General features: G+C 36.5%; 2 protein-coding genes and 1 long non-coding RNA gene across 4 annotated transcripts in view; 2 read left to right on the plus strand and 1 right to left on the minus strand.

Annotated features, from left to right (window-relative positions):
• Positions 1-38: 38 nt before the first annotated feature.
• On the minus strand, positions 39-1,813 carry LOC106783943. The gene is made up of 3 exons (XR_001381369.1): positions 1,600-1,813; positions 572-706; positions 39-302 (listed from the first exon to the last, which is right to left on the minus strand). It is a non-coding gene; the product is annotated as an uncharacterized LOC106783943 (long non-coding RNA).
• Positions 1,235-3,269, plus strand: LOC106783942. The gene is made up of 5 exons (XM_014742965.1): positions 1,235-2,005; positions 2,086-2,372; positions 2,467-2,582; positions 2,651-2,789; positions 2,854-3,269. The coding sequence occupies exons 1-5, from the start codon at positions 1,949-1,951 to the stop codon at positions 2,987-2,989; spliced, it is 735 nt and encodes a 244-aa protein (XP_014598451.1). The 5' UTR covers positions 1,235-1,948; the 3' UTR covers positions 2,990-3,269.
• A 4,839-nt stretch (positions 3,270-8,108) lies between these two features.
• The window catches only part of LOC106783947 (probable WRKY transcription factor protein 1), a 51,103-nt gene continuing 46,450 nt past the window's right edge, over positions 8,109-12,761 (plus strand). For both annotated transcript variants that reach the window (XM_014742970.1, XM_014742971.1), the window contains exon 1: positions 8,109-9,185. In XM_014742970.1, the coding sequence (XP_014598456.1) occupies positions 8,820-9,185 (366 nt within the window). In that variant the 5' untranslated portion in view covers positions 8,109-8,819. The remainder of the gene's footprint in view (positions 9,186-12,761) is intronic.

Below are 12,761 nucleotides of genomic sequence, written 5' to 3' on the forward strand. Positions count from 1 at the left end.
ATGGGTACAATATTCACAATGACAGGATGATTTCTATTGCCATTAGAGAGCGCGTCTAGTCGCTTGGTCTGATTTTTAAAAACAGTAATTAAAACAAAAACATCAAAGAGAACTATTAATTTCATTTGTTTATTTATAAAATCACACGTACTTAAATCTAAACTTAAGAACATCACCGCCGCCCTCGTGGATAATTATCGTATTCGATATTCAGTCATTTTCAACAACACAAATTCGACGCAGCGCCTATCTCGATCGTCCTCCTTGTATATAGCTTCGTTGTAAGAACGCTGCCAAGGAACCTTAACAGCAGAAAAAAATGAATAAGTCTTCTTAATTACTCATTAAAATCTCAACCAAAATCAATAATTGCTCAATTTAATAATTGACTATTTAATTAGTTATTAATAATTGAAAATACGAAAATTTTTTTTCCTATTTCTAAGCAAAGCAACGAAGTTTGCAACAGCAGAAAAAAATGAATAAGTGCTCTTAACTGTTCACTATTTGCTCAACTTTATTTTATCAAATATTTTTTATTTATCGTTTATTAGTTGAAAATAATGATTACCTTGGAATAATTATGAAATGGCGACGTCATGAGTGGAAGATATGTTATACGCATGCGCAACCACAAATTCAAAGCGCCAGCGCACTTTGAAAAAAATGAAAGTAAAGTTGTTATACCAGCAGGGGATATGGCGGGCTAAAAATAATGGACATTTTTATTAAAAAGTGATGTGAATCCTTTCAAAAGCCTGTATTTGAGGATTATTGGGGATCGTAGATTAAGAATCTGAAATGATTATTTTGAAAATAAAAATAGATAAACAAAAACAAAATTAAAGATAACTTACAATTAGACAAAAAGATATGGTTGTTTTCAATTTTAATGTTTAAAAATGTTTTTCTTTTTAATTTTGCTATTTATTAGATAATATTATATTCATTTGTAATTACATAAAGTAGCGGACAAAGTGTAAAATCTGTACAAGTACGATTATTCATTATCGTACAAAATTGTGGACAAGAGCTAGCCTACATGTAAAAAATAACTGAGCACTATAAAAACCGCTGTTGTTTTTCTAATAAATTTAATATTTTCATAAATTGTCAAGTTTATATGAACAATGAAAAAAAGTGATAAGCAATTGTACATACCTACATATGTGGAAATAATTTGGTTCAAAACACGTTGGTAAATTTGTTTAAATGTATCATATCTGACATTTATATGTCATTATTTAAAATGATATTTTTCAAAGTTAATATCAACTTACACAATGTAACAAATCGCATGAAATCATAAGCATTTAAAGGTTACAGAATTTTTTTGTATATCATGCGCATAATGTACGTTCAAGTGTGATTTTTAGCAGATCCTGATTCAGTATTTAGGGCCAGTATATACTGGCCAATGACTAATGTAAGTAAAACAATGTAGATATTTTCACTATTCTAGTTCAAAACATTGGGTTTTCCCTAAATGAAACTATTTCTCTTTCACTCTCTGTTATGTTACACTTTCATAGAGCGATCATTTTTTCTTTTTTTTTAATAATATTTCCTAAATTGAAATGTTTACATTTCAAAACTTACCAGAACAAATAGTCAGTACGTATGGTCACCTTAAGCTTTTGGCACCTGTCAATTAGATAAGTCAAACCTGTCAAAAGATAGCAGGGAATATCCGATGGAAAATCTATTATCTAATGATAAATATATTATTTTCAATAAATATATAAGTAAAGAACGACGTAATATCTTCGATATGATAATCGACAAGTGATAATCTATCATATATCTATATGTACTGATTTCAATTATAAAAAAAGACGACAGAGGTCGTCATGTCCGCATGATCGTGTGATACAGAGGTTATCTATTTGATATTTCTTATTAAATACAATTCTGTCTTCTTCCAACTATTTATATATTATGCGTATATATGTATGCACAAAAAGGATATAACATGATGCAAGGTGAAACGAACAAAAGATCAATGGTAAAACTTGTATATATGTATTTTCAATATAGTATTTCTATTCTTTCTAATACAATAATAATGTATAATCTATTAATTAGAATTGGGGACCAACGTTTGAATTATCAGAAAAAGCATTGGAGGAGTTTCACAAATGTGTAGGAGGTCCAGAAGTAAAAAAGCAAAATTTATTTGGGTTTCTACTTGGTACTTGTCTCGGATCAGCTATACCAATACTGGCGAAACCGTTCAAAAAAATTTCTCTAGTTTTTCCTGTATTCGGAGGCATATACGGATTTATGATATCAAATTATTTAAGCAGTAAAGAATGTTTACTACAAGCCTTACAGACTGAAAACGATTCATCTAAGTTTGTTGTTATGTCTAGGTTTGTTACAATTCTTTCTTTCAAGTTTTTAAGTTATCGTCTAATGCTGTAAGTTTCTTCAAAAATACCTTCTTTTTATAATCAATCGTTTAAGGGAGCATAACTCTTCCCAATTAGAAAAACCATTTGAACTGAAAAGAGGATCTCAAATGGATATAGAAACTTTTCAACAAATAGATCAGCAAGAAGATTTTCCTTCTATTAATGCTGGTATGTAGAGACGATTCTCATTTTTATCAAAATGATTTCAATGATTTGCAAAGTATGTATATTTTAAGGTGAATATCAACCAAATGCGAATGTTGATGGACCAGAAAAGAAAATGTCCAAAGGGATAACTTACGATGAGTTACGACAGAAAAACAGAGATAGTTATCGACCAGGGCAAATAAAACTAATAAGACAAAGAGTACAACGGTAAATAGTGTTATGCAATAATATTCCTTGTATCATAGATTAACGCATAAATTATATTTTATAGATCAGTCGACTCAAGTGAAAATCAGTCCTCGCAAAGCCAAGACTTTAAATCAGGTTTCAACGAAGAATCTGATCTTCTCCCTTTAACGAGTGATACTGGGAAAAACAAAACCAAATACGGAGACATATGGGATTGAATGAATGAAAATAGCGGAAACATTTGTTTCTTCTGTATATGTGCATGCGACTACTATAGAAAAATATTTAAGTAACACTTAATTTGTTAATTGTGAATTATCATGAAATGTGAATATTATGTAGATAATTAATAGTCTGGTTTATATACAAAATATTGCTAATTTCGGTTTTTTTTTCTTTTCTGCTCTTGACAATTATAATGACGAATTGTTTTCATACTCAATTTCCCAATTATATAAAATGCAAATGATTGAATATACATCTATATGCAAATCTAAATACCATTTTTCCATAAGAGCAGTTTTTCTATGACGTACGATTCAACGCTATGAGCGTAATTAGATGACTGTTCTCTATTAATTATGCCGTCATCATATCTTCGCCTTGACATACCCAGAACTTTGATTCTCTGTCATAAGAGAATTGCCGACGAGTTCGTTCCCTGTAGTTAACATAAGTTTAGCGACAATCGGCTTACAGTATTCTTTTAGCAACGCAACCCTCAACGCATTTGCATTTAGTACTATGCATACGTTGATTCATATTCTAGTCAGAGTGAACTCATCTCGATGATTTAACGCGATTTAAAAATCTTTCTACGAGTACACCTAGTCTCGGAAATCATTTGAAATCGTTCCTTTACTAAGATCGCCTATTAAAGATACAAATAAACCTTATTTCGAATTGATTAAATCAAAATATCGATATTTACTACTAAAGTCAGTAGTTTCGTCTGTTAAAATTTACTTTTTCTTCCCGTGATGTTCGTAAATAATAGGGGAAGAGGAAAAAAGAGAAAGAGAAAGATGCTCTTAGCATTTGAGAGACATACAAAATGGCGGACATTTTTCTATTTGTTTAAGTGGTAGAAATAGCGCATGATCGTGATCGTTGATGCATAGGCATGCTGCTGGAACTGATGACGGATAGTTAGAGGGATATAATGAACCGACACTCAGAAACTATACTTTACTATTCGTTCAAACACACGTAGCGCGCATGATTTTTCTTCGTGCTAGCCATTATCTTCATTTGCATTCGATCTTGCGTCTTTTTTCATTTTTAATGCTTAGTCTATTGATCAAAGGTATTCGAGTAAATCAACGTTGTTTGAAATATTTCAAAGAATTAATATAAATAATCAAATATAAGATTTATATACACGTATCTGTATAGCATTTATCTCGAGCATTAAATTGTCGAGACGATTTGTAAAAATCGTTCTTTGTATTTTATAAATATAAAATTCATTATTAATATGTTTTATAGAATAAACCTTTTTTCTTTTATTACGATTTTTATTTTATGAAAAAACGGATAGAAAAAATGAGGAAGTTCGCGTTGACGTTTATGATCATCGTTTCGTAACTTTTGAAACGCTTGTTAGAAAAACAGTGTTTGTATATTCACATATAGCTTAGAAATTGTATGAGTAATCAATAATAGTAAAATTTGATCGAACTAAAGAAAAGTTTGCACATAGGTATTATGTTTTTAGGAGGGCGTTTAACGTAGAGTTACACAGCTTTTTCCCTGCTATTACATCGCGAGTAGCACGCGACGTTAGAGAGAAGAACGTAGCGAGGGACGCGGGACGCAGCATTTGGACGCAAAGCCAGCCATTGGCTATCCGAACCGACCAATGGGCGACTACTTCCATTCATAAGTTGCGAGCCTTCCGTAGTTGTAGTGGGGGATTCTCCTTTTTATCAGACTTAAAAATACGATGTTACAGAGTCACTTTTGATAGGAACAAGGAAGATAAAGAATTAAGCTTTAGGAGAGAAGAAGAAGAGAGAGAGAGAGAGAGAGAGAGAGAGAGAGAGAGAGAGAGAGAGAGAACATCTTTCTTCCAAATCATTTCTCTTTTCTCGCGGTTTTTCTTTTTCTACCCTCGACTAATTGCAAAAAGAAACTTTGTTTTTTTTTGTCCAAATAATATAATTTATTTGTCATTTATTACTTGCTATTTAGGAAATAAGTATCTATCGATGACACACTATAACACATTCTTTCATTTTCTTGCACGAAAATATGTAAATAAGTTTTCCACATAATACCGAGGCAGATAAAGAGGTTAATTGTCAAGAATGATAATTTGAAGATAATTAGGGTAAAGCGAGCCGCGCGAACGTGTTGGTTTGGTCGCGTAAAAGAGGGACCCTTTCGGCGTGTTGCTACGATTCACGTGTTTATTTTAAATGATCACGTGTAGAAAGGGGAGTCACGCAGGTGCAGGTCATGTGAAATATTTGCACTTTGTCGTAATTTGCGTAACCCGATGCATATATAATAAATCCGTGGTGGTAAAGCGCCAGGATAGAAAATCGTTTCACAATCTAAAGAGAAAGGGAATCTCTGGGAATGTGGGAGGGGAGACGCGCTCGCGGAGATGTTTGCGGCTGCACAACGTTAACAAGAGAACTAACTACGCACACATATACATTTCAGTATATACTTGCACATATATATGTAAATATATAATATAGGTATTAGTTGGTTTTTGAAGTAAAACGAAATAATTTACGAGAACAAGTCGAAACGAAGTACTCGTGTTACAAGTTGTTCTCGCTATAATCATGATACGTACATTTGCATATTTTTAAATGATGAAGTCAAATATAGACTAACAATAAGCATCGCAATGGTGTTATTCCATTTTTCTTTTCTTTTTTTATTGAAACGATATTCTGATTATATATTAGGCATTTTTTATTCAATTTTCAAATCATTAATATATTTTCTAATTCGTGTTTCGGATTGTAATTAATCAAACTTTTTTATAAAATGTTCTACATTTCGATAAAAAATAAACGACAAAGGTACCCTTTCTTTATTTTGTTTGTTTTTTTTTCCATTCCAACGTAAGAAGATTTGAAAGATGACCCATATTTTCTGTGAGCGATCGATTCGCCGTCATATCGAATAAAATTGGATCTCGACTAATCTGCTATCTACACACACACAGATATCGTGATAGAAAAATACTTACGGTTATTTACGATCTAACTTATACAAAGCGAGTAATTCGTTAAAAGTAGATATCTTACTTATCGCTATCTTTGCTTCTCTTTTAATAAGTCCTCGCGTAAATACCTAATACATATATTGCACTCATTATTTTCTACGCATAACTATTTTTATTTAAACGGACATATATATCTTTGTCGATCATTCTTCTATATCTACATAATATTATTTTATTGTAAGCTAGCTTTACTGAATTCTTAATAAAGTCTTTCTTCGAATATTACGACTTTACCCACTTCGACGCATCTAAACCATACGGAATGCATTTCGATCGATTTTCCATCTCGTTGAATCGCGATCGGATTGGAAGAGAAAGTGGGGTGAATAAAGGATTATGGAATAGAATAGAGAAGGGAGGTGGGAGGGAGTGAGTAAGACAAAGAGGCGGTAAAGGAGAGGAAGGGATGATAAAAATGTGGCAAAGATCGGTGGTAGGATCCTCTCAATCGATCTCATCAATAATCATGCTTTCGAGGAGATACCGTGCTGCCTTCTTCGTTGTACGACCCATTCAAGTGGGGGTGAACGAAGGTGGGGGTACAGTGAGAGGTTCCAACATGCGTACTACACAGAAGTACATACGTATCGACGTAAGGAAAGACAAAATTTGACTTACAAAAAGCTACGTTGACTTTGAAAACTAATGAGGATGTTTTTAACGCGTTTATTCGTAACAACCTTATATGTAATCGAGTTTAAATAGATGAATAATAAGAATGAGGGCCGTTAATGCGATAAGAAAAAAACCATAAAATATAAAGAGAGTTTTATCAATATTTACAAACTCGTGACAAAGAGAGAGAGAGAGAGAGAGAGAGAGAGAGAGAAGATCGAGCGATACTTTTTTTCAATACTAGTTGAAAGAGGGGGAGGGAGGCGTGCTTGATGGCCGCCGCCTAGACTCGGTGCGCCGTTCGGATCGGTCGCGCCCGGGGCGTGAGCCGGTTCACAACGAGAGGGTGGGAGGTAAAAGAGAGCGAGAGCGAGAGCGAGAGAGAGAGAGAGAGCGAGAGAGAGATCGCGAAGAACCCGGTTCAGAGTGGAGGGCTGCGTTCACCGGGCAGTTACTCCGGAACCGTTGCCTTGACGACACGTATATCCACGCATGCGCGTATGCGCGAGAAGTGGGTGCACATTGGAGTCTCGTCATCCTTCTCGTTGTTTCAGAAAAGAGAGAGACTAACAGAAAGACCACGCGAATCAACACTTCTACATTTTTCTTATCCTCCAATGGGAATTGCCAGCGCAAGCATCGTTAACAACTTATACTAGTTGTCTCGCATTATACTTTTCTCTCTCTCTCTCTCTCTCTGTCTCTCTCTCTCTCTCTCTCTCTCTTTCTATTTCTCCTTTTAGTTTCGTTCTCCTGGTTAAGATAGGACACGTTGACATCACTGAAAAACGTCAAGTCGATCTCGTTTCGGAATTCTATTTTATTTTCAAATAGTCCAGAATTCATTATTTCGTCCATATGGCATAATTGTCCCTGGAAATAAGCATCGTCCTCTTACTAATTTTCGTTTTTTGCTCTTTAAGGTCTTAAATGAGTTAAACGTAAACAAAGGAATGTAATGGCAAAGGAGAGAGCAATAGTTGGGAGAGAAGAGTGTTAACGAGAGAAAGCCCTGGAGGAGTCAACGCCTCTAATTTGTCGATCATCCTCGTTATCGTCGTCGTCGTCATAGAACATTATCAAAAGTACGGTTGCTCGGTTGAAGGATGATCGCAACCTTGAAAGAACATTGCTCGTAGCTGGAGATCTTGGTCTCTCTCTTTTTCTTTCTCTCTCTCTCTCTCTCTCTCCGTATAGTGTGGGCAGCAGAGAGGAGCGCGCGTCGAGGTGGTCCGAGCGAGTCGAAGGAGAGAGGCGTGCCCCAGTGCCGTTCGAACGTCCGATGTCTCCGCACGAGGACGCCGCGAATACCAGGAGAGGAAGAGCCGAGAGTACGCGTGCCGTCGCCGAGCACGAGCAGGCATCTTCTTCATCTTCGTTTTCGTTTTGGTCATCGTCGCTGCCGCCGTCGTCGTCGTCGTCGTCGTCGTCGTCGTCGTCGTCGTCGTCGCCGTCGTCGTCGTCGTCGTCGTCGTCGTCGTCGTTGTTGTCGTCGTCGTCGTCGTCGTCGTCGTCGTCGCCGCCGTCGTCGTCGCCGTCGTCGTTAAAGAAACGTTACAGGAAGACATCCTCGTCGACTCGTCGGTCAACCTCAGATGTCTTCTTTTCTTCGTAGCACCACCTGCCGCTCTGTGCTTTCGCGTGGTTGCATCGACAGCGGCAGGTCCTCTTATCGACTCTCTCCTTTCCTTCCTCTTCCCATCCTTCTTCGATATTTTCTTATCCAGCTCGAAACGGACTCTCTTTTCTCGAAGAAAGTTTCGAAGAGACTTGTCGCTCGGTGGTCTTGCTCCACCGCGATCATGTTTACCGATAAAAAAAGAAGGAAAATTATTCGGCCCGCTGCTTTACGGAAAAGTCTAATCCCTTCGCGGAGTTTTCATCGAATTGTTCGCGAGTGGCAAACTGCTTGAAATAAAGTAAAAACAAAACGGGTGAAAAGAGAGAGGGGAGAGGGCAGAAGAAATAGATCAAATCCAAAGACGGTTTTGTATACCGGTTGAAAGTTACAACCCAAAGTATTAGAGTTCGCGGACTATAGTATATGATTGATGGTGAGGATATAGGAGGAATAAGTTGGTGTGAAAAGTAAAATAAAAAGAAGAAGAAGAAGAAGAAGAAGAAGAAGAAGAAGAAGAAGAAGAAGAAGAGAAAGATCGAAGGTGACTAGGTGTTTTTCAGATTGGATGGTTCCGCGAGGGTTAAGCATCGAGAGGTCGACTTGGGAGCAACCAGAGCCGGAACAGCAACGTTTCTACGATTCTCCGCCACCACGGATGGACGTGAGCGTGTGCTGTTTACCCGCCAGTGCCGGCTCGGGGGCCCAGCACTCTCATCCGGCGAGTTTGCCGTCCGGTGGACAGTCGACGATCCAGGCACCTTATCAGTATGCCGATCAGATAGTACCGGATCGGGGTCAACCCGACGGACTCGCGGTACTCGGCTGTACCGGACAGAACAACTGGCAACAGATCTCAAACTCGTCCACCGTCGCGGCTGGTGTCACTGCGACAACCACAGCGTACATCGATTATTCTTGGCTGCAGATGCAGGTGAGCGGCCCATCCAATTTTATTAATACCTTTATCTTTACGTCAAGAGATTTTTCATAAATTTCCTTAGAAGAGTTATCTAATTTGAAGTTTAAGAGAGAAATTAATGCAACTCGCGTGATCCGATCAAAACTAATTTACATTTTTAGGGGTTGTCTATTTGAGTCAAGTCTCGTTTCGTTAATTATCAAGTTATAATTGCGTGCAGAGGTAAAAAACATTAAATTCTAATATTAGAAAGACATTTTACGGAAGATAGTTTTTTTATTTCGAGCAGGTTATCGGTAGGTTATCAGTAGGTTATCGATTTCTACGAAACGTTAGATCGTAAGATAATAGACTCGAAGTAATAATACCCATTACTATTATCTCAGCTCGAATGACTCTTCTCTCTTTCTCTTCCTCTTTCTCCCCTTGTAGACGTGCCGGCATAAAGCTACGCTGTTGACAGGGTAAATATCCTTTGATACGCCGTCTGTCTGGCACACGCGCCACGTACCTTACGTAGTACCTACGCCTTTCCACCTTACCAACGATCTCTTCTTGGAAAGTACCTTCTCCTTCAGCCTTTCCAAATCTTTTTACAAGCTTTCCTTCTTCGATCGAACTATCATCTCAAAGTAATACGTTTTTTCCCCACTTATTATTTATATACCAACCACATCGTTTTAAAAGATGTCGACAAAATTGCAATCGATCCGATTCTTAACTTATTGTTAAAAAAAAAAAGAAAACGTTTTTTGTCGGATAGTTTTATCAGGCGGAGTCGAAGTTAATCTGTCGTTGCGATAAGAATAACACGGTCGAGTTTACAACGCATTTCAGGATACCTTTAGCGAACACGATAATTGTATTTACGAAATGATGAAATTCTCTGTTGTTATACATCTTGGACAAGATACGAATATATCTTTGTAATTATAGAAGGAATTAAGTTTAATAAGTATTTACAAAGTAATATCCATAGTTTATTATATTTTGTAAGCAATTACGATCATCGATTTTAATTTATGTCTGCGTATTTTTTATTGTATTTCTCTCTATCTTAGAATAAAATTTTGTTCGAGTTACTTAATATCGATATTCTTTCGCCATTTTCTAAAGGTTTCAAATTATCAGAAAATAATCGTACCGATTGTAATTCCTATTAATACGTAGTTAAAACCTTAACGAGCTCAATAATTGTTTCTCGCGAGAGATAATCGATTCGAGACTAATCTTCGAATCGTTAATATTCTCCTAGATCCATTGTACGTATAGATCGGTAATAATAATTAGCCATTAACCCGTAAACGCAATCCGAATGCATTGTGTGACGCGCGTGTAAGATAATAAGCGGACGGAAATCCACGATTATTGTGCCCGAGGCAGAAAGGGCACCCAAACGCCAAAGGAACACCGGACGAACCATTTCCACGGTTCACCGCCCTTCGTTTCAGAACTGCGTATGATTACCGGTGCCAACGATTATTTTCCTTGCTATAGGGACCATGGGGACGAACGTAATTAGCATTAGATGTGAAACGAGTTGGCAGCTTGGGAATAATACATTGAAAAGTCAAAAGATTTTTTCCTGTCCAAGGGCCTATCCAAGGAAAACGAACACGATCCTTCGTCCAAATTTTTTGTCGTCTTAAGCTGACGAATCATAATTGCGACAACGATTTATTTATTTTATCGAATTATCGCGTTTTTCATATTTTCTTTCCTTTTCGATTGTATTTGAAACAAAATAAAACATTAAATAAAATACATCATTAAGATTTCAAACAATCTTGTCATATCCCTCGGATGCAAAACGATTGTTTGTCGTTGTATCGTGTTGCTCGTTGAGCGATCGAACGCGAGATTCAAGGCATTCTAGTGTTTTTCTTAAAAAAACAAGAAGAAAAAAAAGGAAAAACCAACACGGCAAATGGACGTCGATAAGGATTCAAAGTTTATTGACGCATAAATTACGCGTTATCTCGGAACGAACAAATTGCGATCTCGGTTTGATATTGTGTAGGTAAACAAGTGCGCTAGTGCATGTACGTTCGTCGACGTGCATGCATGTGAAACGTGAGAAACTGTAACGGTGTGATATCATTGCGTACGCATGTATAAATGGTAATGCACCGGTCCGATCATTTGAATCATCCGATTACATTTTACGCTACCGTAGCAACGTGATCGTCGTTAATAAACTGTATCTTGTCTTTTTCAACGAGAAGGATAATCGATGTAGGAAGCACTCAATCTCGATCTCTCGAGGATTGAAGTCATCGTTGAGCAGAGTTTTCATCGTAAATCCAAATTATAAATCAATAAGCACAAAATAGTAAAGAGAAGCAAGAAAGAAAAATGTCTGAAGTGCATCTACGTGTTTATCTCGTCCTCGTTTCGCAAGCGCGCTATATTTTATTCATTTTTATTTTACAATTAGATTCGAGAATCCACGCCTATTTCCATACATAATATACTTGTTTAAGTTGTCTTATGTTACTTACGGTATTTTAATGTTTTTTCTATAAGTCGCGTATTTATTTGCGCAAATCCGTTTAAATGAGTATTTGTAACCGATACGAATAATATTATTCATCGGACGATTCTAAATTATTTGATTGCCATATATTTGACACGTACAATATATTATAGTTTCTGCCTAAAATAGATGTATGCTAGATAAAATCGTCATTTTTGCAATAAGAATGTACGTAACGTTCTTTTATAATTGAACATAGATATTTCTCTGATATTGTCTAGATTCTCTCCCGAGTTATAAAGAGATTAAAATAACGTTATCATAAGCGCACGCGTCGCGAATGATTAAAATTGATCGCGACGGATATTTCGTTGCAACAGTCTACGCGTTGTTTGAACGCGTCGATTACTGTAAGGCGATTACTGTAAGGCGATTACTGTAAGGCGATTGCCACTTATTATGGTATATTTTACAAAATTTCTTTCAATTATTTCGGACGGTATGTTACTTGCGATATTTTATTTTCTTATTTTCATTTGTACAGGCATCGCAGAGTATTTACGCAAAATCGCAAAGAATCACCAACGTTTAAAATATTTCTTGAAAACCGTCAATAGAATATCTTATTTATATATTAACGCGTTTCAAGTAGTTAGATAAAAGCAAGACAATGAAATGCGCGTATGGAATCCTCTAGCTACATATATTTATGTAATATTTTTGTTTAAGTTTATGATAGAAGAAACGTCGATGTCATCTCAATAATAGATTTTGATAAGAATTAAAATAGAAAAATAAGTTATCTAAACTTATTACTTAAACTAGCTTATCTGTTAATTTGTTCTATTTCCGTTGAACATCTAAGATTCGAGATCGAGGAAAAATACTTTGGAAGAGACTAAGTATCGATTCGAAGATCGAGCCAAAGGTGCGCGCGTATGCGCACGCGACTCGTATTACCTGGGATAGATCGAGTCGGCGCACTCGCAGTGACTCACGTCGAATCGTGGACGAGTGGGTGTGCAGTTACTTACGTTGCATACGTTCAATGTACAGGGCCGCATTGGATATCAACAATAGGGCTCTTGTGTTTGAAAAGAAAATAAACGACG

This window comes from Polistes canadensis, unplaced genomic scaffold (assembly GCF_001313835.1).
Source record: "Polistes canadensis isolate GaletaPanama2010 unplaced genomic scaffold, ASM131383v1 scaffold_27, whole genome shotgun sequence".
Taxonomy (NCBI): Eukaryota; Metazoa; Arthropoda; class Insecta; order Hymenoptera; family Vespidae; genus Polistes; species Polistes canadensis.

Excerpts from the sequence above, each read along its gene's own strand:
- LOC106783942 (XM_014742965.1), top strand. The coding sequence starts at position 1,949 with ATGTATGCACAAAAAGGATATAACATGATGCAAGGTGAAACGAACAAA. Across the intron at positions 2,006-2,085 it reads AAACGAACAAAAGATCAATG|AATTGGGGACCAACGTTTGA; the intron begins GTAAAACTTGTA and ends TCTATTAATTAG. Across the intron at positions 2,373-2,466 it reads AAGTTTGTTGTTATGTCTAG|GGAGCATAACTCTTCCCAAT; the intron begins GTTTGTTACAAT and ends CAATCGTTTAAG.